Source organism: Canis lupus, chromosome X (genome assembly GCF_003254725.2).
Source record: "Canis lupus dingo isolate Sandy chromosome X, ASM325472v2, whole genome shotgun sequence".
In the NCBI taxonomy this organism is placed as follows: Eukaryota; Metazoa; Chordata; class Mammalia; order Carnivora; family Canidae; genus Canis; species Canis lupus.
In genome coordinates, this window is record NC_064281.1 from 15,395,639 (window position 1) to 15,423,261 (window position 27,623).

Consider the following 27,623-nt stretch of genomic DNA (forward strand, 5'->3'; position numbering starts at 1 on the left):
CAGAATATACAAGGAACTCTTACAAGTCCATAAGACAAAAAACTCAATTAAAAACGAAATGTTTATTAGAATCTTCTCATCAAAGACTGAACGGCTAATAAGCACATGGAAGCTTCTCCACATCATTTAGTCACTAGGGAAACACAAAACCACAAAGAGACCACACTTCATGCTCACTTGAGTGGGTACCAAAAACCAGACAATATCAAGTATTGGTGAGGATGTAAAGAAACTAGACCTTCGTTGCTGGTAGAAATGTAAAAATGCTATAGCCACTTTTGGTGTTATTTTGGTAGTTTCTTTGAAAGTTAAACATTTATTTACCTGATGATTCAGCATTTCCACTTCTAGATACTTTAGCCAAGAGGTATGAAGACATATTTCCACACAAAGATCTGTACCTGGATGTTTATAGCAACATTATTTATAATAACCAAGAAGTGGGAATAATCCAAGCACCCATCCACTTTTTTATCGCTGACTAGTATTCTATCGTACGGGTATTGCACATTTCATCCAGATAAACTTTTTGTGTAGCTATTCAGAGAAACAGAATGGGGGATATACCCATTCAATTGGGTAACTACCTGGCAATACAAAAGGGCTACTGATACAGGCCACATCATGGATGAACCTCAGAAGCCTCATACTAAGTGACAGAAAGGAGACATGAAAGACCACATTACTGTATGGTTCCACTTATATGAAAAATCGTGGAAAAGTACATCCGCAAGACAGAAAGCAAATTGGTGGTTGCTTGGGGCTGGGGGTGGCAACAGGGATGGTCTCCAAACAGGTGTTTTTGGGGGTGACAAAAATGCTCTCACACTGGATTGTAGCAAGGGCAGCACAACTCTAATTTATTAAGAATCACTGAATTGAGGATTCTTGGGTGGCTCAGCGGTTTAGCACCTGCCTTTGGCCCAGGGCGTGATCCTGGAGACCTGGGATCGAGTCCCGCGTCAGGCTCCCTATGTGGAGCCTACTTCTCCCTCTCTCTCTCTCTCGAATAAATAAATAAATAAAATCTTTAAAAAACAAAAAATAAGAATCACTGAATTGTGTACACAAAGGTGAACTTCATGGCATGTAAATTCAGCCTAAATAAAGCATTAAAAAAAAACCCAACCCTAGAACGTGAGAACATGAGCACTGTCTGAAAAAGAATGGACTACAAAGGCAGACACTCAACCACTGAGCCACCCAAGTGTCCCGCCTACTGGTTCCGTTTGTCTGGAGAGCCCCAATACACCAGCCCTCTACCAAATGAAACCAAGTTCAACATAATAGGTATAATTCTAGAAATAGAAAACAATTCCGAGATCTCAAAAGCATCATGGTTTCCATGTCTTCATAAATCACTTTAAGTGGGAGGCCTGGGTGGCTCAGTGGTTGAGCATCTGCCTTTGGCTTCGGTCGTGATCCTGGGGTCCTGGATCGAGTCCCACATCAGGCTCCCTGTGGGGAGCCTGCTTCTCCCTCTGCCTGTGTCTCTGCCCCTCTCTCTCTCATGAATAAATAAATAAAATCTTTTTAAAAATCACTTTAAGCATTCAGCAGCACATTCAATGTGTGCAATTTCATCTATATATGTCATTCTTGGGACTCTGTAATTCACTAGCGAGGACTATGTTGTACCTCCTTTTTTTTTTTTTAAAGCTGCCCAATTATTACAGACCCACAATTTCATCAGAGTCTTTCCTGAAACCTCCAGAGTTAGACAATCCAGACCCTTGCTTCCAAGTAGCATTAGCCCAATCCATATTGAGGGGACAAGCAAACAAATTCTCCTTAAAAGTCACCTGACTTACTGTGACATTCTCTTTCAATGTTTACTCACCATTAGCTGTGAGATGACCATTCTGCTGATGCCAACCTTTTCTGAGTTTGCCCTATTTCCCTGCCACCTGGAGTAGCAGCAGTAACTGTCTCCCTATTTTCCAGAAATGGAAAACATTTGAAATGACCATGAACAATACCTCTCAAGGTTTGTTTCCCTTCAACCTTTCCTTAGGTGTTTTTCACCCTTCCAGCCACCTCTGGTCCTTTATTTTCTTCTCTTGAATCCTCTAAGTTTTCACACCCCATCAAGCATGACAACCAGCACTGAACACAGAATTCTAATGGCAAATATAGCAGAAAGATTAGTTGCCAAATCCTCTAGAATAAGTTCATCTCTCTCTCTCTCTCTCTCTCTCTCTCTCTCTCTCTTTCACACACACACACACACACACACACACACACACACACACACCCTAAGGAGAATGGTGCCATGATATAGAATTAGAATTACAAAGAATGTGAAGGAATTCCTGGGTGTTTGAAGGAGGGAGAATGTATCAGAAGGGGAGGCATTTAGTGGAATGGTAACAGAGTGACACTAAGTCTCTTGGTGAACAAGAATATTTCTAGGCTCCAAAACACTTAACAGTCAGGACAGATAGTTTTCTTCTTGGCACCTTGCCTTAACGTTATTCCTGTTTGGAGGAATAACCTTGAGACATTCCTTACATCAAATCCAAGTTACACCTTTTTACTTGTGCAACAAGTGTGAAACGAGCCTCTGAGAGCTGGAAGTTATCTATGAACCAAGTGATAGAGTTCAACCTTTTCATTTTACTGATGAGGACACTGAGGAGGGGGGCAGAATGACTGCCCAAAGTTACCCAGAGACAATGCTAGGACTATAACCTGTGCCTTCCAGCCTCAGCCCCAGGCTCCTTTTACTGGATCCCCACTCTCTCCATGGAGGTGGGGACTTAAGAAATCAAGATCTAGAAAGAACAAGAAAGATTCCTATAAGTGGACAGTATCAGTACCTAAATGGGACAAGATTAGGCCCCAGGTCTTCCTATTTCTCTTCCCCAATAACTCAAACTCATTCTGATGCCTTAATTTTACAGGTCAGCTTGTTAAATACAAGCTGCAATGGTAATTACATAAACTTGTTTTGTTTCTAGAACTTCATCTTCTGGCTTGCATGAGGAGAGTCAAGGCTTCCATCTCAGGAAGGGAGCTCTGTCTGGGTTCCAGATAAGACTGGGCCCCACAGCTACAGGGTGGGGCCTTCTGTGAAAGGGGTGAAGTCATGCAAAGCTCCTGTTTCCCTATAGAGGGAACCCGTGGGAGAGCTCTACCTCCTGGGTCTTTTTGCCCTCCCTTTGGGAATCCCAACTGCTAGAGAAAAAGAAGTAGGAGGCCCTTCCTTTCTAGAAGGGCTAGAAGTGAGCTGAGGGCCCAAAGGAAAGGGACAAAGAGAAGGTCCTTCGTCTAGGTCAAAAGCGGACAAACTACAGTGCTATAGGTCTAGGAAGATAGGCGCTTTAAGGGGCATTCAAAGGTACAGGGTAATCCTGGCACAATTTCCAAGGATGTGAACTTAAAGGTCTTTATTTATTTATTATTATTTTAAAATATTTTATTTATTTACTCATGAGAGACAGACAGACAGACAGAGAGAGAGGGAGAGAGAGAGAGAGGCAGAGACACAGGCAGAGGGAGAAGCAGGCTCCATGCGGGGAGCCTGACATGGGACTTGATCCCTGGACTCCAGGATCATGTCCTAGGCCGAAGGCAGGTGTCCAACCGCTGAGCCACCCAGGAACCCCTTGAAGGTCTTTAAAGTGGGGATTTCGTTAGATGATTCAAACCAACATGCCTTTATCACTAGGTCCTAGCAGGCACTGAGAAGCCAAATTGGGAGACTTTACCACATACATGAGAGAGCAGGAAAAATTCTGTCCTCCTCCTTTCCAGCTTGTGGCAGGCCACTCTCGGCTAGGCCCCCATATTACCTGGGGGTGTAAGTTCATGTTTCTCTGTTGTTAGAGAAACTTTGGTGGCAAATGAGGGAGGTAATGGCTCCAGCAAAAAAGGATCTTGGTGTTTGGTGGGAGCAACCCAGATCAGAGGGAGACAGCCAGATGGTTCCAGGCTCAAAGACCCAGTGCGCAATGGAAGAACAAGGCCATTCGCCTGACCTGACCTCCCGCCCTGTGCCCTGGGTGGGAGTAGGGCCTAAGCTAGCAGGGAGCCTGCAGGGCAGGGCTTTCTAGCCGGCCCCCTGAGAAACTCCAACAGGCACCATTAGAAATCACTTTGCAAAAAAAAAAAAAAAAAAAAAAAAAAAAGAAATCACTTTGCTATCTGTGGGATTTTCAGGCAAGCTCTTCTGCATTTTCCAGGTTAAAAAAAAAAAATCTGAAAATATCGTACTTACTGTGTTTTTCTGGGTTACCATATCCTGAAAAGAAAAAATGATAAGATGAATATAGCTTTTTTAAAAAAGCCATTAACTTCCAGAAGCACTACAAGCACTTTGCCCTCCATCATCCAGCACCTACCTTAGGGCAAGAGTTAGTCACTTGAAACCTCCCATTTCCCCTGTGTAAACAACTTCAAATAGGGTGAGCCTCAGAGAATTCATATTCTGGGGAAAGCACATCATGATTGGCTAGCTTTAGGAATGACTGAGGGACATACACAGTTTTAAGGATTTCCCGGAGCAGTGGCAATGCTCTTGTCCAGAGACATTCTGAGATTCAAGTTTGAGGCTCTGCACCTTGCCTGTTCAGTGAAGAATGTCAGGGACAGCGCAGAACTGCCTGGGAAGTACCACGCTACGCTCAGGTCCACGACCATGTCTTGGCTCCTTCAGTGCCACCCCACCCAGGCAGCCCTCCTACAGAAGAGGCACTGCTGGGGGGACTTCCCACACCTCACTCGAACTGTCTAGGAACCTTCAAATCCAAGGACGACAATTTTAGCCAGTTAACTTCAAATAATGGTTATGCAGCCCTTGGCCGTGGCATTCATGTGCTGTAAGCTAACATTTGCGGACAAGAGAAAACGTAATTAAACAGCTGTAGGGCAGCCCTGGTGGCACAGCTAGCTGTAGGGCAGCCCTGGTGGCACAGCAGTTTAGCGCAGCCTGTGGCCCGGGTGTGATCCTGGAGATCCGGGATCGAGTCCCACGTCAGGCTTCCAGCTCGGAGCCTGCTTCTCCCTCCCTCCCTCCCTCCCTCCCTCCCTCCCTCCCTCCCTCCCTCCCTCCCTCTCCCTCCCTCTCTCTCAATCAACCAATCAATAAATCTTAAAAAAAAACCAGCTGTAAAATGGGGTTTATACAGTTGGACGTTCTGAGATCTTGGCTTTCTGAGGACAAGTGCAGCTTCCTTCTTCTGGCGTCACATTTCCCCTTTAGGAAATATTTTTCCATACTATTAAAAAGTAAAACTTATCCAGGTCATGGGACTTTCCAGAGGAGACCACTAAGGCATTGTTGAGGGGAAAAAACATATTGCATTGGAAAAAATACTTTAATTTTGTGTTTCTCATCAAAATATGGCTTAATAATCTATCCTTTCATATTTTCTAGTTCTAAATATTTTTCAAGCACAACTGCCTTAGCGAAAATCAGTAAAAGAAAAAAAATCAGCATCTAAATGTCTAAAGTAATAATTTAGATTGGTTTATAGCCTTCTGGGAAACTATTATACAATGTAAAGTACAATAATAAACCAATTTCTTCTTTCAATGTCCTATGAATGACTTCTTAAAACACAATACTGTGCTCTAATTACAGAGTACACATCTATGTCAAGTGTATGTGATACAGAACACATAGAGGTTACACATCTGAAGCAGGTTGGATTTCTACCAGGAAATAACCCCCGATTATTACAGAACCCAGAAAAATCTGGTTAATATTAAATCTCAAGAAACACAAAAATGTTCAACTTTGCCATCACCAAACTGTGCTATTTACATACACTAGTGATTTTAACACAAAGGGAGCTGGACATTTGGAACTGGTGTCCATGAACGTGAATGTGACGCCACTAGTTCTCACCCGTGGCTGTACTTTTGGGAGGTTAAAAAAATCCCTCAGAGACTGTGATGTAATTGGTCTGGCGTATGACCTGGGTATTGGGATACTTACAAGCTGTCCAAGTAATTCTAAAGTGCAGTCAAGGTTGAGTAACACTGTTGTAAACAAACTAAGCTTTCACTCCTGAAATGATTTAACACAGACCAGCATTTTTCTGACCAATATTAAGACATCTGACAATACTAATATTCCCTGAGTTTTACGGCAACTCACCGTAGACATTCACATTTTACAAACATGAGCATTTTTTTACGTTTTCATCTTAATTCCAGTTAACTTACAGTGTTGTATTAGTCTCAGGTGTACAGTATGGTGATTCAACACCTCCACTCCACTGCCTTATATTCCACTACCATCTCCCCACCTATGTTCCAAATAGGAGTTGTTTTTTTTTTCCTTAGGAGTACTATTATTCAAAAAAAATCTGTATCAAACTTGCAAGAATACAGGTGTAAAAACCTCAATACAGTGTTGTGCATAAATATACAAGTTTTCAGTTTTGCTCTGTTTTGAATGGTGTTGGAGGGTGGAGGAATAACAGATTAAATATGGAGGATGCCTATGCTAGAACTTTCTGCCCACTCTGGTGATGGTTATGTGTCGTCATCTTATCATTCAAGTTGAGAAACTTTTAATGTGTAGGTTTGGATCAAACTGCCCACTGAAAGGTTCAGAGTGGCGTGTTTGCTCCAATGGAAGCTAACAGTTTTTGCCTTCACTTCCCTAATGAGCCCGGAAATGGTGAAGTTGCCTACAAGCACCTCTCTGTAGAGCATATGCTCAGACAGTGGTCAGGAAGTCATCTGTGTGAGCGAGAAGTTGTAGTAGGAAGGAAGGAATTGCACAAGTGAATCTTTGTTTATCTCCAACCTCCCATGCTACATGTACATTTTCGTTGAATGCATAATACTGCTTTTCCGAAGCCAAGTGTTCACCAGGAGACAAATGATCCCCTTTACCTTCAATGAAAGAGCAGTGTCCGCATCGGTGTCATGGTACAGGATCACATTGTTGGCCATGTCAAAGCTTTCGCGGACCCCCAGATGGTAAAAGAGGGAAGGCTGTCTGGAGATCTCACTCATGTCCACCACAGCAACATCTGAGATCAGCAAGGACAGGACACGGTGTGGGAGAGAAAGAGAGGTGATTGGTCTACTGAATCTATTTCCCGCTGATCACCAATGGGGAACTCCTGCAATTGGTGTTTCTACCACCAGTCTTTTATTTTTTTTTTTACCAGCCTTTAAGATAAAGCAGAAAGTGATGAATAATTGGGTTAGAAGCACCCCATGAGCAGTGGAAGAGAAGCAACGAGAGAAACCTCTTCCCTCCTCAAAGTGCTGGGAACGTGGCCTCACTTAAAAATTGCTATTGGAGTTAGTTTTGCTGTTATCTTTATTAGGAAATATGTGATCTCTAAAGGAGTATGTTCACCTTATGTACAAATTATAAAGCCCAATGAAATGTCAAACAATGCTCCTGCCATGCAGCCCAAGACCCAGAACATCATCCATACTGTCAGAGTCTCATGTGCCTCCTCCCAGTCACATCTCCTCCCTCCTGCTCAGAGGATGCCTCTGTCCTGATCTCTGTATTTATCAGTTCCCTACATGTCTAAATGTATATATATAAATATATATCCATGCATGTGTATATATATGCACATGTATCTTACATACATGCACAAGATTATATATTAGATATGCATGTCATGTTATATACACATGTATATACTTATTACATATATGCATATTATAATGTATGAATCCCTAAACAGGATATTGTTTAGTTTTGCATGGTTTTGAACCTCATATACATATATAGTATCACACCATATGTATTCTTGGACTTGCTACTGGTGTGATACCACCAATTTGCATGTCTACCTCTAGTTCAACATAACATTCCATTATATGAGGACTGAGGCCTGGATGGAAATTTCTTTATCCATCCTATCTAAATATATGTGCTTTTTTCCTTTTTCCTATTTCTAACTGCTGTAATGAACATTCCTTCTGGCTCACATGTCCATCATTAACTTGAAAATGTAGCTCAAATGCCCCTGGAGGTGTGTCCTATGGAGACTTACTGCAAATGGAGGAGGCAACGTATCACAACAACAAGGAGAGTATTTAAATGTGCCGAGCAGTACTGCACACCAGCTCAAAACTTGTCGTTTTTGAAAGTATAAAACTTCAAGTTTGATTGAACCTTCCCTACCACATGCAGAGATTTTGGAAAGAACATCTGAACTTACTCTTGCAGTGCTGTGACTCATAGGAAAGTCACTGAAAATCCCAAAGACACAGAACAGAGGCAAGGTGAATGGAGCGAGAAGACACAAGAAGGTAGGCAGTAGCCACATCAGCACCAGGCATCACTGGCTCTGTGCAGGAAGCACTAAGAGTCCTGAGGCCAAGCGCCAACAAGCCCTAGGTGGGCCTTTTATTTTCTAACTTACAGATCGTCTGCTATATGCCAGGCATCGTGCTGAGTTCAAGGGACAGAAATGAGAACAAGAAGGGTACTCAACCCACACTGGCACAAAGGTCATAAAGGGAAGGCCTGCAAAAAGGAATGCTGTCGGGGATCTGGGGGCCCAGAAAAGTCAGGCAAATCGGTGTGAGGGTGAGGTGATGGAAAGGGAAGGAAAGTGTTGCAGGAAGAGAAGACCACAAGGGCAAAGGGCCAGACATAAGATGGCATGTGTTAGGGGGACTGCAAATAATTTCAGGAGATGAGCCTGGAAGGGTTCTTAGGTGCCAGGTGGTGAAGGGGTCTGAAGGCCATGTTAAGAGAGCTGCCTCCATCTTGAGGCAATGGGAAACCTATGGTAGGGTGGTTTTTTGTTTTTCTTTTGATCATGGAAAAATACAAATATAAATAAAAGTAGAATAGTATAATGAAGCCCCCATAGCCCCTTCACTTCCCTCAACAACTAACAACTCACAGCCAGGCTTGTTTCACTTCTACTGGCACCCAAACCACCCCCTTACCATACTATTTTAAGCAGACCCCAGACATCATTTCATTCCCAAATACTTCAGTATGTATTGCTCAAAAAGGAGAATGCAAATGGGGAAAAAAAACAACAACAACAACACTATAGTAGGCACCTGGGTGGCTTGTGTCTGACTCTTGATTTCAGCTCAGCTTATGACCTCAGGGTCATGGATCGAGCCCAGCATTAGGCTCCAGGCTCAGCGGGGAGTCTGCTTGGGATTCTCTGCACACCGCCCCCATCCTGCTCCTCTTCCACCACCCCACATACTCTCTAAAATAAGTAAATAAAATCTTTAAGAAAATTACTGTAGGGCAGCCCCGGTGGCTCAGCGGTTTAGTGCCGCCTTCAGCCCAGGGTGTGATCTGGGGGACCCAGGATCGAGTCCTGCGTCAGGCTCCCTGCATGGAGCCTGCTTCTCCCTCTGCCTGTCTGTCCGTCTGTCTGTGTGTCCCTCATTAATAAATAAAATCTTAAAAAGAAAATTACTGTAGTATCAATGTCTCACCTAACAGTTCTGGAAAAAAAAAAAAAAAACCTGTCATGATTATGTTAAGATTTTTTTTAAGATTTAAGATGAGGCAGGCTCCATGCAGGGAGCCTGACGCGGGACTCAATCCCGGGTCCCCATGATCACACCCCGGGTTGAAGGTGGCGCTAAACCGCTGAGCCACCCGGGCTGCCCCCTGACAGGTTTTAAACAGGAGCCTGTCCTGCCCAAATTCACCCCTCTTGAGGTTGTTGCTCAAGAAAGGACAAACGTATATGCTGAAGAAACACTTTACAACGTTCATTTATCTCCAACGGGTAACAGTTCCCTGCAAACATTTGCTCGGAGTCAAGAATCACACTGCAGCTGAATGAATCAGTCTGCTTATAGGACGGTTCCCTGGACTGCACCTACTTACGTGAAAAAGCATGGGTTTGAGAGTTGTGCTATTAGGTGGCAGCACAGATGCTAATTCCAAGGCCACGGAGACAGGTGTAATTAGTTAACTGAGGCAAGCGAGCCATGGCTTTCTTGCTTTCTTCAAGCTCCTTGAAGACAAAGGAGAGTGACAGGAACAGGCAGAGGCCAGGGATGAAGGACAGCAGCCCCCAACTGATGTGGGCCATTTTCACTGGAAACCCACAACTTGTGTGTGGGGGGGGTGGCTTGTCGCTGAGGAGACGCGAGCGCCTTCTTTCCTCTGCCTTCTCCCTTCTGTGTCAGGGCTCCTGTCCTCTAGCCTCACTCCTCCGCTCAAGGGCCCCTCCATGGCTCCACCAAGGGCTGGGACACAGACTTTTCAGTCCCTACTCCATGCACAGCAGACAGACACTGCTACTCCAGATTCGAAGTAATCCGTGTTCAAAAGAAAAATGGTCTCACACCCAAAGTTGACATTTTTACCTGGTGTTTGTCACTCAGGCCACTAAGACTGAGATTACGCTGAGGATTCATAAAACAATAATATTCAACTAGCTCATTTTTACAACTCCTAGGATATTACTTTAGCAGATTTATAAATATTAAATGACTAAACACCACATTGGAATTTTTATTATATATGAGGCATCTAGGTTTGTTCCCTACCCCCGCCCTAGAGATCATAAGGCTTCAATCACCACAATGGTCATCTGCTTTGACATTTACAAAGTAGTTCCACAAACATCTAGGTTGGATTTCAGAACCACCCTGGGAGACCGGCAGGGAAGGTATTGGCTTTACTTCACAGATGGGGAAATGAAGCACAAAGATTCACCCATGGTCACGGTCACGCAGCCAGGGCACAAACAGAATCACAGCTCCCAAGTGTCCACATGAGGTTTCCTACTATCCTGACTCACTTTCTCAAACACAGCCACAAGGCGTAAAATAGTTGATTTATCAAGCTAAACCTTAGGCAAACAGATCACAGATAAAAAGAGGTAAAATGCTGATTTTTCATTTGCAAATACAGCCTGTGCTCTGGAGCAACCATTACCTTTCAGTTTCTAATGACACAGGTCAGCTTTGGGGGAAGTCTGCATACAATAAACCATCCTTCTTGATGGAGACACTTATGCACCCTACCCATCTTGCTTTAACAACCCTTCAAAAGGGATACCACGTCAGGAACTCGCAACAAGCCAAGGCTCCCCTTAAAATCTACTCTTAGCAGTTAAGTGTGTGAATTTAAAAACAACACCAATAAAAAATAAATTAAAAAAAAAGTGCCCTTCAAACAATTTAAGAATCAATTACAATGATTTCACAATGTGATAGTATGAAATAAAGATGATAAATAGGATTTTAGTTCATGAAAAACTTCTGAACACTATCTTGAATAGTCTTTATGTGAAATGTTTTTATAAGTAGTAAGTAAAACTCTAATTTCCTAGTGTGGCTTAAAAGGGTCTGATTTCCAAAGCAAAGCATTTATCAACAAAATGATATAATGGTAAATGATTTACCATATAGTAATTCTGCGATTGTACTGGCTCATGCCAGCCTTTAAATATATTCCAGGTAATCTGAAATAATGAAGATAAGTAAGATTGGTTATATCTAAATGAACTACATTTAGAGTAGCTTTACTGCCGGAGACATTTCAAAAATCTGATTGAACTTAGGGCAACTGAGTCATCCAAAAGCTCCCTAAAAACAACAGAGCCCAGGGCTTCTGGGTGGCTCAGAGGGTTAAGCATCTGCCTTTGGCTCAGGTCATGATCCCAGAGTCCTGGGATCGAGTCCCACATTGGGTTCCCCGCTCAGTGGGGAGTCTGCTTCTCCCTCTCCCTCTGCCCTTCCTTGTGCACATGTGCTCTAATAAATAGTAAAAAAAAATCCTAAAGAAAAAAAAATCCACAGAGCCCAGATTTACTAGACAGGAGGCTACTTCTACTTTAAATCCAATTTTCCAATCACATAGGGAGACAACCTACCAATTCGGTGTCAGGAAGTCTACCAAAGACACCATCGACAGGGGGCCGGGTGCCAGTTGCTTCAAGTACCATGTTGCAATGGGGAAGACAGGGGTGCAGGAGAGTGGGGATGTTGGGAACCTATACCTGGCCCCCGGTCTTTTGCTTCCCAGCATTTTTGTTTTAAAGAATGACCCCAAAATCTGTGTATACCTTTATACATGTGATTCAGATGTGTCCACTACCAGTTTTTCCAAAGACATATGCCAAATATAAGCAAATGATGTTCTGAGGTAAATGGACTCACTGGGCTTAATTTTAGAGCACTCACAAGGAAATATTTGCAATAGAAAACGTATCATGACTTAAGTCACTTAGCTCTCGCATGTTTATGTTGCTCTTGAGCTAACAGGGAAAAAACCTGCACGCTAGGGTGCACTCATCGCTTAAAGTGCTAGCAGTACCAGCAAGCACCACCATGCATGACGGGACGCGTCACAGCTCCAACTCTGGGCTCCCTGGTAGCCTTTACATCTACCACCTCAATACTTCCACCTTTGTCACCTGAATGTTCTCTTCCGCTTCCTTCCACCCTTTTATAAAGGGATCTGCTTTGACATAACTCTCCTCAGCAAATTTCGAGACATCGTTCTCAAAAGCCCTTTTCTGACCAGCAGATAATGACTTTCTCTTCTAAAAGGTCTGTGTCACACATCACCTTCAAGACGTGTGCAATTTCAGAGAGGAGTAGAGCTTGATGTACTGGCACCACACAGCACCCCACCGTGAAGGCGGTACTGCTGAGCTTTTCTGTCAGAGTGACAAAATTGCAGGAAATGGCACTGCCTTCCTTAATTTGTTCTCTGATTGGCTCATTAAAAATGACCTCTGGTCAACACAAGAAGACCCATGGCTTTCACATCCACTTCAAAAATAACACCCTACCCCCCTTTACCTTAATAAAATCAACTGTTCCTTCAAGATCAACTCTAGGTGCCAGGACTCCTGCCGGGCCACTGATGTCACCCATTCTGTGCTCCCAGCTTCCGGAGAGGGTCAGCCCCACAGCCTGTGCAGGGGCACAGAGTTCATCTGGTGATGGCAGCGAGGATCCACTGCTGGATACAGGGCCATTTTTTCTTTGTCCTTATTCCATCTCATCTCCCCCCCACCAAGTACCAAAACCCTTTTTTCTAGGTGGCTCTTTGAGAATCAATGTCCAGAGTTCCTGGTTTCCATTGAGCATGCCTCACTAGCCACAGACTTTATGAAAAGTACCTAGCAAGGTTGAGTATTTTGAATGCAGGATTCTCATTCTCAGGAAAGAAAACACTTTTTAGTGAATCCGACCAATAAGTCTTAGAACGTCAGTCAGCCTTATGAGATCCAATGACAATCCAAGGATCATTCTAGACATCAGAATGGTCTTGGCTCCCGGCTCACAACCAAAATAACTGGAGGGCTATGTTGGAGGCCCATCAAGAACCTTTATGATATCGACCATTTCCATTGCTTTGTGTTTCTTGTATTCCACTTCCTCTGCTCCCAACTTTTAACAGTCACACAGAGCATCTCATCTGGACAGAACTGGCCTGATACAATGCAGCTAGCCTTGAGGGTATTTTTGCTCATGGTGAGTTGATCAGTAAGACATAGAGATATTATATTCTGGTTATGCTTCACGACAGGACATGTCAAAATGTAATGGTACGAGTTTAAGTTCTGGCTCTTAGTCAGATGAAGTAGACATCCCAGCCTGTCTCTCCCCGAATGCATCTATAAAAACTTGGCAGAAAGGATCGAATAGCTGTTTAATAATCTAGAAAGGAAGCAAACAGATTAGAGAAGACCTGATTCCAATGTACCGCCAAACCCAAAGCAAGTTCCCTATTTCCCCCTCAGTCTCCCCCCTGCCAGGACTAAAGGCAGCCCGAAACCCTCCAAATAGGTGCTGGGTGTCAATGCAGAGAGCACCAGGAGAGGCTCCCTAGTTCTGGCTCAGAAAGCAGCAAAGGGGCCTCCAAATGCTCAGAGAGAGTGAAGGCAGTTCTCTACTTTTCTCTTTTCCCTTGCACCCCAGGACCCCTGTGACCCCCACGGCCATACCAGCTAAGGCTGGCAGAGGCAGCAGGGCCTACAGTCACCAGGGCCTCTGCTCTAACCTGAGGAGCTGTGGTCCCAAGCGGGGGGGGGGGGGGGGGGGGCAGCGAATCCCCATTGCTTTTTTCCCCTCTCCAAATTCCTGGCCTCAAACATGGGCACTTGTGCAAAGTGTGAGGCAGAGTGGCTTGACTAAATCTCCCGGTGTTCGGCCCCAGGACTGAAAAGGGGAGTCCCAGTAAATCACCAAGTACAAAGCCAAGCAGCACTGAAAAGGCTTTGAAAAGCTACCACAACTAAACCCGAGCTTGGCAGCCTAAATCAACTAGGCCGACCACCCGTTAGGGCAAAAATACCAACAGGCTCCATAGGATATATGTGAGGCCTGGGATCTCATTTATAGGATTTCAAAAGATCCAGGGTACAATCCAAAATTACTTTGAATTCAAAAAAGCAGGAACGATTCAAACTCACATGGGAAAGACAACCAATGGAATCTGATAACAAGAGGTCACAGAAATCAAAATCACTGACAATGACTTTAAAGCAATTATTATAAAAGTTCTCCAAGAAGGGACGCCTGGGTGGCTCAGTGGTTGAGTGTCTGCCTTTGACTCAGGGCATGATCCTGGGGCCCAGGATCAAGTCCCACACCAGGCTCCCTACGAGAAGCCTGCTTCTCCCTCTGTGTGTCTGCCTTGGTCTCTCATGAATAAATAAAATCTTAAAAAAAAAAAAAGTTCTCCAAGAAGTAAAGGAAGATACTTCTGAAAAGAATGGAAAAAATAGAAAGTACCAATGAATAAACTGAAGAGCCAAATGGAAATCTTAGGAATGATTAATAACCAAAATAGAAGACTCACCAGATGGGCTCACAAAAAGAATGGACGTGACAGAGAGGTCAGTGAAACTAAAGACAGGTCAGTAGAAATGATCTAATTTGAACAACAGAAAACAAAGAGTTTAGAAAAATCTAGAAATTAAGACTCTCTTCCAAAATCCCATAAACCAATAGGTAAAAAGTGCAGGGAAGGATCATGAACAAACAGCGCTCAGGAAAAAAAAAAAAAAAAAGGGAAGTATGTCCACCCTCACATAGAATAAGGCAAATACAAGTTAAAACTGAGATACTGATCCCTGGGTGGCTCAGCGGTTAAGCACCTGCCTTTGGCCCAGGGCACGATCCTGGAGTCCCGGGATCCAGTCCCGTGTCAGGCTCCCGGCATGGGGCCTGCTTCTCCCTCTGCCTGTGTCTCTGCCTCCCCGACACTGGTTGGTGTCTGTTTATTGTAGCTGTCCTGGTGGGTTTCAAGTGGTAGCTCACGGTGGTTTGGATTTGCATTTCCCCAATGACAAAGGACTGTCTTTTCATGTGTATGTTGGCTGTTTGTATATCTTTTTTTTTTTTTTAAAAAGATTTTATTTATTCATGAGAGACAGAGACAGAGAGGGGGGGTGCAGAGACACAGGCAGAGGGAGAAGCAGGAGCCCGATGTGGGACTCAATCCCAGGTCTCCAGGATCACGCCCTGGGCTGAAGGCGGCGCTAAACCGCTGAGCCACCCAGGGATCCCACAACTTTCTTTTTTAAAAGAAGGTTAAATCGAGAGTTATCATAGGACCCAGAAATCCCACCCCTAGGCACACAGGCAAGAGAGATGGAAGCAGATGTCCACGGCAAAAGTTGCTGCATTATTCCCCGAAGCCAAAACCAGAAACCACCCCAACGCCCAAGGAGATACCACCCTGCAGTACATCCAGAACTTCACGCAGCCGAGCGAAAGGGGCACAGTCCGGTCCCGTGCAGCGCCACGGATGAGCTGTGGACACGGGTGAGAAGACCACACGTTCATAAGGCCGTTCATGGGAACAAGCACGACGAGGGAGGGGGAGAGTGGGAGGGGGGGAGAGGGGGAGGAGAGGCTGCCCAGCTCTGGGGCTGGGTGGCTGCGGCGGGGAGGGACTGCTAACGGGTGCAGGGGTTTTCCTGGGTGCAATGCAAGGGGCCTGGGGCGAGCAGAGGTGACGGCTGCGCGGCTCCCCAGACGTGCAACAACCGCTGGGCTGTCCGCTGCACCGGATCGATTATACCTCACGAAGGCTGGGTGGGTTGGGTCGTTGTGTTTTTGTTTTTTAAAGTAGAAGAGTCTCAGCGGTGGCGCTGTTCCTAATTGTTGCAAACTGGGAACGACTCCACGTTCAACAGAGAACATAAACTGCGGTGTATTCTTACAACGAAATACTACATAGAAATGGAAAGGAACAAACTGCTGCTGTGTTAACAGTAGAGAGGAATTCTGCAAACATAATGGTGAGTGAAAGGAGCCAGAGACAAAAAAGGAAATTGTGTTATTCCGTTTATAAATAGAGAGAGAGAGAGAGAAACCAAGAAATACTCTTAACTCTAAAGAACACACTACTGGTCAGCAAAGGGGGGTGGGGGTGGGGGGTGAGACGGTTGATGGGGATGAAGGAGGGCGCTTGTGACGAGCACTGGGTGATACACGGAAGTGACAAATCACTATACTGTACACCTGAAACCAATATAACACTGTATGGTAACCATATTGGAATTAAAATAAAAACTTTTAAAATAAGAAAAAAAAGGTACCCCAACAGGCAAAACTACTCCCTGCAGACATTGGGATAGTTGGTGCTCTTGACTAGGCTGGAAAACAGAAGCGAGCACACTGGTGTTTACTTTTTTGATCCAAGCATGGAGTTACACAGCATAAAGCTTTTGAGAGCTCATAGAGCAGTACATTTAAGACTGTGCGCTTTTCTGGATGTGCTTTGTACCTCAATAAAAAGTAAAAATAAAGAGGTTATTGAAGCAGAGGTTTATACCTTTTCCTCACTTCCATTCTTCAACACAGGACCAGGAATGAAGCTAGGATTAAATCTCCAACCTCAAAAACTTTGGGCAAAAAAAAAAAAAAAAAAAAGGTCTGACCCAATTGCAGGAGTATAATGGGACCCTACTACCTGACATTTCTTGAGCATTTACCACATTCAGGGCACTATGCTTCAATCTCTACCTAGAGATTTTTTCAATGAGACTCAGAGATGTTAGGTAAGTTATCCAGGGCCACACAGCCAAAAAAGGACAGGGCAACAAAGGAAACCCGATCTGCCAAGCAAAATGTTTCTTCCCCTCTGCCACTTGTGTTACCAAGGGCAGTGGGACACAATGATGGAACACAGGTTGGTCAAGCCTCATTATGGATCTATTTTGGTGGAATGCCTGGGTGGCTCAGTGGTTGAATGTTTACCTTTGGCTCAGGTCATGATCCCAGGGTCCTGGGATCGAGACCCGCATCAGGCTCCCCATAGGGAGCCTGCTTCTCCCTCTGCCTATGTCTCTGCCTCTCTCTGTGTGTCTCTCACAAATAACTAAATAAAATCTTGAAAAAATAAAAATTAAAAATGGATCTGTTTTGGTGGTCTTTACGTTGGGGGACAGAAAGGCCATTTGCCCAAAGGATAACCTGCACTTCCTACACTTTTCTGGATGATGAGGTGAAAGGGAGGCAGCCGTGGTTCTAGCAACTTGACTCAAAGTGTGTGGAACACACATCCAGGGTGAAACCCTTCTCTCAGGTGCTTGACACAGGTGTCAGGCGTTCTTCACACAAGTCACCTGTGTCCAATCACAGACCTCAGGGTAAAAGCTACAACAGTCAAGTGTTCAGAAGAACACATGAAAGTATGCGTACAATCACAACCTGGAAGGAGACAAAGACTTCCCAGGGATGACACAGAGGCAACCTTAATAGAACAATAGTGTCTGTGAGACGTTATCAGAACGAAAATTCTCTGCTCATCACAAGTCCCAAGGAGATGAATAAGCAAGCCACAGTCTGGGAGCAAATGCTCAAGAAATATACTTCTGAAAAGCACCTGAATCCAAAATATATAAAGAACTCTTCTAACTCAATAAGAGGACAATCCAATTAAATGGGTAATGATCTCCACAGACACCTCATGAAGATATCTATCATGGCCAAAAAGCACGTGCAAAGGTGCTCAACATCATTAATCATCAACAAAAGGGGAATAAAAACCATTGTGAGAAACCACACTACAGCTCCACCAGTAAGGCCAAAGTTGAAAAGCTCAATAACACAGTGTCGGTGAGGACGCGAAGCCACCACAAGTCTTGTGCATCAGTGCTAGGAACAGAAGAGTACAACCGCCTGGGGAAAAGGTTTGGAGGTTCCTTACACAGTTTAACACACGCCTACCCTTTGATCTGGCCATTCCACTGCTGGTTATTTACCCAAGAGGAATGAAAACACTTGCCCACAAAAAAAGACCTATATACAAATGTTCGTAGCAGTTTTACTTGTAACAGCCCAAACTAGGAACCACCCACATGTCCTTCAACAGGAGTATGACTAAACCAACTGTGGTATGTCCACGCAACCCAACAGTGCTCTGCACCAACAAGGAGCAAACGACAGATACGCAGCACGATACAGGTGAATCTCAAAGACATCACGCTGAGCAAAGGAAGCTAGACCCAGGAAAGTACACACTGTAGGAGCCCTTTTATACAAAACTCTAGCAAAGGCATGTCTAACTGGTGGTGACAGCATCCCAGTCACTTCCTGGGGCCAGGAATGGGGGTGGAAAGGGGAATGAGCAAGAGGCGACATGAGAGAACTTTCTGGACAGATGAGACTTCTATTGTGATAAGGTCTGTTTTTGTGGGTTTAGTCATTTCTCAAATTGCACAGCGGAGATTCTTACATTTCAATGTATACACACTATACGGTAAAAATGTTTAAGACTAAGAACCAAGTGTGGAGGAGGGGGTGGTAAAGAAAAAAAAACAACGTGGCACATTGTTAATCATTGTTGAAGCTGCATAATGTGCATGCTTGAAATTTTCCATAATAAAATTTCAAGAAAAAATTCATCTATATCTAATGCATCTACTCCTCTCCTGCTTCCACCTCTAATTCTGCTCGGCCCCTGGACTGACCCCGATTCTCCGGTGAACTCTGTTTCCTGCCCAGGTCCACAGCTCAACTCCTTCCTGTGCTGCACGTCCTACCACCAACCAAGCCCTGACAACTGCCAGGTATTTTGGCCAAACCCTGCCACACCCGATAGCCTGAAAGCCGGGAAGGTATCGGGGAAGCCAGAAGTTTTCCAGCTGGCTTTGCAGGAGTTCAACCCCTTCCCCACCGATGTGATCTGACCGGGATTTAAACAGATCCTATCGCAAAGCCTGATACACTGAAGCATTAAACAGGAGTATAAGGCTTGCATTCCAAAAATATGTAAGTTGGCTGCTAGGAACCCAAAACACAGTTTGCCCCAATAACATACAGCCGGCAATGCAGCAGGCCAGCCCCGAGACTTTATCTACCCTAAATGCACTCAGAGCTCAAACAGCAAAGCTGCAAGGAAATGCTGCAGGTGCAATGCTTCTTTCACTCAGCCCATGTGACGAAGAATTGAGGAAAGTTCCAGGTTTTAATGCTGAGTCAGTAGCAGTAACAGCAGCTAGAGAGGAAGGAGGCTCTGGCAATGGCCCCCATGGGCAAGCCAGCAGCCAGGTCCAGCAGAGGGCAGCTGAGGTCTTGTCAGGGGGTCATGTGGTCTTGTCCCCAGGAGTAAAGTCACTGTGGCCTGAGCAAGCCATGCCACTGTCTCCAGTAGGGAGAGAAGAGACTTCTGAGTTATAACCCTACCTGTGATCTCCCACTGCACTTGTTTAAAATAAAATCACGTTTATGTTATGAAAAATATACATCACCAAAAATGTGGACAAATAAAAAAAAAATCAGTATTCCCAGAACAGAGTTCAAACCACTGTTTTCATTCCAGGGCCTCCGGTTGAGTTGTTTTGGTCTCTTCTATTTGATATGTACCACTGAAGAGAAAGGTTCAGATCCAGAAATGTGTCATTAGGATGTACCTTCTTTCCTAGTAAGAATCACAACTGTACTTTATCTATGCCTGTCCTCCATTTTCAGCATGGTTTCTCCAGGAAACCACACTCTGATTTCCATCTGAGGGTACCAAACAAGTCTTGCTTCATCTCAACAGGAGAAACCAAGTGCCATCTGTATCCACTGAGAGTTATTTTAAAAAGGAACTGGATAGCTATTCCTAGGAATCACTCCAGGAGTAGCAAAGAAAACCACATCTGGCTCCCTACCATTGAAGAGTTCAAGGTCTTGCAGAAGATCATTAAATTGGTAATTACTTAATCACAACTGTGTTACTCACTAGGAATGAAAACCTCCGTGTGATTAAAGCTGGCAGAGAACAGGCGAGGAGTCCGTGAAGGCTCCCTTAAAGAATGGAGATGTGAAAGTTAAGGGCGTTTTGGGCAGAGCAAGACTGTAGGGTGGCGGAAAGTGCCAGGATATGGTGGCATCAAAGGAGACGACACAGAGTGGAACACACCAAGAATGACCCAGTATTAAGAGACCAGTGACAAAGCCGTGGGCAGCAACGTGGATGAGAAAAGCCAACACCTGGACCGGGGTAGCAGGGGCCCACAGACTGAAGTCAAGCAGATCTGGGAACCATTCTGGAAGCAATAGGCTGGCTTTGGCAATGACCCAGGGCATGGGGTCAAGACTGACTCCCAGGTTGAAGATTTTGCTCGTTAATATTTACTTTGTTTAAGAGAAGATGATGTCTGTCTATTGCCCTTACATTCTGCTGGAAATAGATGTGGCCAGTCTCCTGACCACGTATAGATGCCACGCAAAGTGCATATTCTACAACCATCGAACCCACACACCCCACAGGCCGGTCTTCCTTAGAACACTATGCATTTTCCGGAGCGATGGGGAGAGTGTGCATCCAATTACAAGCCAGCTTAAGGCATTTATAAAGCTCACTCTTCAGCAGAAGCACCTGTGAATTAAGTCCACAAAAGCGGAGAGATGCATTTTGGCAATTCTGCAGAATGCACTGCAAGCTTTATTAGCGTAAGCTAGGCTATGCTGCCACAGGAGACGAATCCCCAAAATTTCAGGGGCTAACTACCAACTCCAACATATGACCTTTGAGTCTGCCAAAATAGAGGCAAAGTGAGATGGAGGTGGCACACTAATTTCTCACCTTTTCTCCCCAAGATTTTATTTATCCATGAGAGAGATAGATACATAGGCAGAAGGAGAAGCAGGCGCCCTGCAGGGAGCCCGACGTGGGACTCAATCCCCGAACCCCAGGATCACGCCCTGAGCCGAAGGGAGAGGCTCAACCGCTGAGCCACCCAGGCATCCCTCTCAGTCACTTTCAAAGTGATACTTGATGTTGCTCAAATCTCAGTGACCAGCACTGATCACAAGGGCCCACGCTAACTGCAAGGGAGACTGGGAACCACGAAGAGACGGATGCAGGCAGGGCACGGTCTCTGCCACACGACACATCAGACTGATGAATCCGCAAGAACGGAGCACCCGGGTGGCTCAGTCAGTTAAGTTAAGCGTCTGCCTTCGGGTCAGGTCATCATCTCAGGGTCCTGGGATCGAGCCCTGCGTCGGTAACCCCGCTCGGCGGGGCATCTGTTTTTCCCTTGCCCTCTGCCCCTCCCCCCCACTCATGCTCTCTTTCAAATAAATAAAATCCTAAAAATAATCCACAAGTAACATCACAGATGGAGAGGCTAGACATAACCCACGTAAAGGACAGCGAAAGCTAAGAGCCGGTCACACTTTAAACCGTTACATGCTCTATTTTGGCAGAAAGCCTGATATTACCATCAGCTTAAAAACACAATCACTACAATAGCACTTAATAGGAAAAAAATAACCTAGACTCCAAAGCCAGTGAAACCAAAGAAAACAAACTTGAACGTGTCCCCCCTCCTCCCTCACTGCTGGGACTAACCCGGGGACACCAGCGTCTCAATTCTGTCGTCCTCATGCGCGGCAGTAGAGGTGCGGGCTCCACCGTGGGGGAAATCACGATGGCGGGGGGAATCCAGGGCACGAGGGGCTACCTGGCCCCACCTCCTCTTGGAGAGACATGCCTCGCCGACAACTTTCTAGGGTTTGTGCTCAATTTTCAAGACCCAAGTTATGCTCTTACCACGAGAACACCCCCAGCCCCCAAATCTTAGGAGCCTGACCAAACAAAAGCTTCTCTCTTGCTTATGCAAAATAAGCGAACACTCCTGCTCTAATAGCTGTCATCCAAAGAGTGGTCCAGAGATCCAGGTGCCTTCCATCTTGTGCCACTGCCATCATCTACACTGGGGACCGTGGAAAAGGGTGACAGAGCATGGGAAGGACTACTAGATATGCTCACACCTAGGCCCAGAAGCGACAGACTCCACCTGTACTTCCATTTCATTGGTCAGAGCTAGTTATAACCTCCCACCGAGGCTCAGAGGGTGCTAGAAAACCCAGGCCTGCTTTCCAGCAACAACTAGCAGCGTGCATCTCCGCTAACCCGGCAGTCTCTGCCATACTTTGCAACCTGCAAATGATTCTGTATGAGGCAGCCAGGAAAGGAGCGTCCTCAGGATAGAGCACAGCTGATTAGCTCATCTGGAGACCAAAGCCCAGGCCTTGTTTTTTTTTTTTTTTGTTTTTTTTTTTAAGATTTTATTTACTTATTCATGAGAGATACAGAAAGAGAGAGAGAGGAGGTGGGACAGAGACACAGGCAGAGGGAGAGGCAGGCTCCATGCAGGGAGCCTGACATGGGACTCGATCCCAGGTCTCCAGGATCAGGCCCTGGGCGGAAGGCAGTGCTAAACCGCTGAGTCCCCCCGGCTGCCCAGGACCTTGGCCTTTTTAATGGATGTTCAGGAAGTGCAAGGATTTCCTACCACAGGTGGCAAGAGCTCACCATTTGGAAAATTACCATGAACATTACCATAAAGAAAAAGACCTCAGAAGTAGGGCCCCTGGGTCAGGAAAGCAGCATCTAAATGAGGCTCAGAGAGGAGCAAAGTTAGGCACAGCCAGACCCAGCAGCACTGGAAGAGAACCAGCGCCCAGGGCAGGTAGGGACAAGGCTTGATCAAAGCGGCGGTTCTTGTCATTGGACCAGTTACCAGCTAAGGCAGGAAGGCCTCAAATTAGCACACAGGTGGAGGCTCTAACCTAGATTGGTCATTAACCACTCAACCAATTGGAGAGTAAATGGGCATCAATAATACGGTGCATTCCTCGGAGATAACTGTGTTGTATTCTACTGAACCAGATTCTCAGTTTCAGATTTGATACCACAGTAATCCTATTCGACTATAGTATCTGGGATAATAGTACTTCCATCCCAAAATGTGTGGGAAAGCAAGAGAGTTACACAGATTTCCTTCCTGCAGGAAGTCTCAGTTTTTGCTATGTTCACAAGCACTGAGAAGCTCCAGGGGGAGACGCAGCAGACACTCGAAACAGAACAGGCTGCTCCGTGTAAATAGAGTCCACACACACAGTAAGTGACCTCGAGTCAGGACCGTGAAGTCTGTTCCAGTAGATAAATGGGCATTTAAACAAAAGGAGTAAAGGCCAATCCAGAAGAGGTTTCTTCTAGAAAAAGAAATTAAGGGGCATCTTGGGTGGCTCAGCGGGTTAAGGTCTGCCTACAGCTCAGGTCATGATCCCGGGGTCCTGGGATTGAGCCCCCATGTTGGGCTCCCTGCTCAGTGGGGAGCCTGCTTCCCCACCCCCCTCTCATGCGCTCTCTGATAATTTTTTTTTTCTTTTTTGTTGAAGATTTTATTGATGTATTCACGAGAGACCCAGAGGGAGGCAGAGACACAGGCAGAGGGAGAAGCAGGCTCCCTATGGGAAGCTCGATGTGGGACTCGATCCCCAGACCTGGGATCATGCCCTGAGCTGAAGGCAGACGCTCAACCACTGAGCCACCCAGGCATCCCTCTCTGATAAATTTTTTAAAAATCTTAAAAAAAGAGAGAGAGAGAGAGAGAGGACACCTGTTTTGTTTTCTAAATACTGGAAGTAACTGTGGGATTGACCCCCCACTGCTTAAGAGTTCTACTAAATTCCAGACTCTCATCTTTGAAGACGGAGGACAGACACTAATAAAATGAACGCTAGTCCTTCTACAGACCAAAGGCACACAGGGATGACCACCACCTCCGCTAAAAGTGAACAGGATGTCCCTCAAAAAAAAAAACTAAACATGAAATGACCATATGACTCAGCAATTCTGTATCTGGATATATACCCCAGAAAGTGAAAGCAGGGACTCCAACAGGTATTCAGACACCCACGGTCATTCCTGCATTACCTACAATGGCCTATAAAGGTGGGAACAAGCCAAAAGCCCACCTGCAGATGCCAGGATTAACACAATGCGGTACACGCCAATGGTGGCGTACTCATTAGGCTTCCAGGACACTGTACTACGTGCCACAGTGCGAATGAACCTCGGAGACACTATGCTGAGATAAGCCAGACACAAAACACAACTACCGTAGGATTCCAGTTACATGAAATCTATAGAAGAAGCAAATTCACGGAGACAGAAAGAACAACAGTTGCCAGGGGCCAGGGGGAGTGAGGAACGACGAATTACTGTTTAAGGGGAACAGGGTTTTTGTTTGGGCTGATGAAAAAGTTCTGGAGATGGGCGGTGGTGTCGCTTGCACAAGAGGATGAATGGACTTAAGGCCAATGAAACGCACACTTAAAAATGGCTAAATGGCAAATTTTATGTACCATGTATTTTAGGATTTTTTTCAAGTACTCACGGCCGTGTTCTTTCACCAATGTCCCTGGTCCTCACTTGGGTTGAAGGCCTGCCTGTGGCGCTCTCGCACCCCACCAAATCACCCGGGCACTGAGGACCTAGAACCTCCCCTTCAGACCCACACAGGACCACGGATAACTGCACAAGGAGTGGGAAAACACAATCCAACCCAGCCTTGCCCTGCTAGGACAAGAGACCAGAAGTGTTCACGCTTCACATCAGGCTCCCTAAAACACATGTAGGACAGCTCCAGCGGTCCCCTTCCCAACAAGCATTTTTCTCGAACAGCACGGTCCAGTGGGACCTTCTGGGATCAGGAAAAATGCTCTCTTCGCTATGCTTGTTGAGCACTTGAGAAATAGCTGGTGCAAATAACGAACTGACTTATAGCATTTAAACGGACTTCGATGTAAACTGCCAAAAAAACAAAAAACCGCCACGTGGGGCTAGTAGCTACCGTGTTGGACAGTGTGCTTTTAGAAAGAAGCCAAAGTGGGGTGCCTGGGTGGTTCAGTCTCGGTTAAGCCTCTGCCTTAGGCTCAGGTCATGATCCCAGAGTCGTGGGATCAAGCCCTGCATGGGGCTCCCTTCTCAGCAGAGAACCTGCATCTCCCTCTCCCTCTGCCGGCTGCTCCCCCTGCTTGTGCGTGCGTTTTTGCTCATTCTCTCTCAAGTTCTGTCAAATAAATAAAATCTAAAAAAAAAAAAAAGCTAAAGTGACAGATTTGCTTTCCTGTGTTTTTGTTGTTTTGTTTTGTTTTAATGGAAATGCCCAAAGTCTATCAGTGGCAGAGATTAGGAAGCCTGGGTGGGGGGAGGGGTCCTGAACCCACTGCTGGATTTGCCGTCAAACCTACAAGAATTTATTAGTGATAATGACGTACTGAGAAATGACTTACTCAAGACCAAGCCAAGGTCAACCAAAGGAGGTACATGATGCAGAAAATTCTAGGCAATCTGGACCTAGAGCAAGAGAAGGTGCCTGTCGTGTAGCTCCGGAATCAAAAGCCGAAGATTTCTGACTCCCAGAACATTCGCACCCAACCAGAAGGGGTCCGGTTAGTAGATGAAGGCTTGTTACAGACACACACACTCCCCCAGAGAGGAAAGCTATGGCACGCCAGTCTTCAGAGTTGGCGCCAGCAGGCAGGAGGCCACAGTCCTGCACCACAGCAAAAGGAACATTTAACCTTTCAGAGAAGAGGCTGTGCAAACTCCAATTTCAGAGGAGAATGAAAAGTCAAGAAAGTGGAGTGGTTCTGGGTGAAGTGGGCTCCCCGGGAACTGTTCCGAAGAGACACAGCACTGAGGAGCACCCTCCGAGTGGTCAGAAACCTCGAGAGCGCTTTTTCAACGGGCTCAGCTGCCGCCTTATTTGAACAAGCCTGACACCCTGGCCCCCTCCAGGTGGGGACATTTGCTCTGGGGGAAGCAGATCCAGGTTGCCTCCCCGGGAGTAGACACGGCCCTACCGCTACTGCTGCAGCACCCCACGGCCGCGTGTCCAACTCCCCCCACCTTCCCACATCTTTAGGCTTAGGGGAGGCACTGTTACCACCTCTTGACCGGTGGGGAAACCAAGGCACAAGGACTACCAGGTAACTACCGTCTCATGTATGGGGCTTATTAATGTCACCCAAGGGCCAGAGGCTTGTCACATAGATTCCAAAGGTTCAGTAAGGAGACGCATCCAAGCAGCAATCCATTCCACACCTGGAGAAACTGGCCGACCGAAAAATCTTGATTTTAAGATTGGATTCTTACCACCCGCTTATCACAGCGAGCTTGGAGATCTAGTATCCCATTCCAGCAACAGAGGAGACCCCGAGCCCCCAAACGCTTGTGCACTGTGGGATAAAATACATCTGCCACACCGTCAAAGCGCGCTTGGGGGTAGGAATCACAGTACTGGAGGGAACGGCGGGCGTTTCTAAGAGCACCTCCCGGTGCACACATATACCCGCCCTCTGTGGTAGCACCCCCACTGCCACTCTTGGCTGCAAAATGGAATCACCTGGAAAAGCATTAAAAACTCCTGAGGCCTCGGACTGTAGGATCTTTCGTCTGAGATACACCCTGGGCATGAGGAGCTTGAAGAGTGCCCCAGGTGCCCGTCGCGTGTGCCTAGGGTCGGGGCCCTGACTGCGGCAGGGGCGGCGAGCGCGGAGGGCTCCGCATCCTCTGCGTTTCGGGCCGCTTCTTGGCTCAACTGAGGTTTAAGGAGCTCAAAAAGTAACGAGGCTCAGCGCCGGCGGCCTCCATTTTCTCATCTGTGGAAAGGTACGAGGCTCCGCACCGTCGCCGCGGGCGGGCAGGGCCGGCGCGCGGGGACAGCCGGCGGGGAGCGCGAGCGCGACGGGGCCGCGGGCGGGGCGGGGGCGAAGGGGGCATCCGCCTCACCTGCGTCGTAGAAGGCGTCGAGCACAGCGGTCTCCCCGAAGTCGAGCTGCCCGAAGGGCACGGAGGTGAACTGGGCGCCCTCGGCCTCGCAGGCTCGCAGCAGGCACTGACGCGCGCCCGCCTCGGGGCCGCCGGCCGCGCCGCCCGGGGGGCTCTCGCTGCGCACGTACACGGCCCGCAGGGCCCGCCGCGGCCCGCCCGCGCCCCCCGCGCCCTCGGCCGCCCCGTCGGGCTCCGCCGGCCCCGCCGCGCCCTCGGCTCCCGGCGGCAGCGGGCCCCGCACTGACTCGGCCGCCGCCCCGAGCGCCCCGGCCGGGGGCGCCCCGCCGCCGCTCTCCATGCGGCCGCCCCGCGCGCCCCTCCTGGGGGCCCCCTCCGCTCGGGCGGCCGGCAGGGCCGGCACCTGCTCCCGGGGCGCGGGCGGGGAGCTGCGGCGGGCAGCGCGTGCCGGCGGCCGCGCGGCGGGCAGGTGAACGCAGGAGCCCGCGCCGCAGACGGAAGCTCCGGCCCCGCGGCCCCCGGGCGCCCTTTGAAGGCCGGGGAGAGGAGGCGGGGGCTGGGGACGTCAGGGCGAGCGCGGGGCGGGGGAGGGCTGGGAGGGCGGCGGGGCAGGAGCTGGCGGGGCGCCCCCTGCCGCCTCCCCCGGGCAGCG

At 46.9% G+C, this 27,623-nt stretch overlaps 1 protein-coding gene across 2 annotated transcripts in view; it reads right to left on the reverse strand.

The window, feature by feature from the left end:
* The window catches only part of MAP3K15 (mitogen-activated protein kinase kinase kinase 15), a 112,867-nt gene extending 85,556 nt beyond the window's left edge, over positions 1-27,311 (reverse strand). For both annotated transcript variants that reach the window (XR_007409529.1, XM_049107876.1), the window contains exons 1-3: positions 26,972-27,311; positions 6,850-6,989; positions 4,220-4,243 (exon numbers count right to left, since the gene is read on the reverse strand). Coding sequence is in view for 1 of the 2 variants with exons in the window: in XM_049107876.1 (XP_048963833.1) it covers positions 4,220-4,243; positions 6,850-6,989; positions 26,972-27,311 (504 nt within the window). In the remaining variant the exon portion in view is untranslated. The remainder of the gene's footprint in view (positions 1-4,219; positions 4,244-6,849; positions 6,990-26,971) is intronic.
* Between the last annotated feature and the right edge of the window lie 312 nt (positions 27,312-27,623).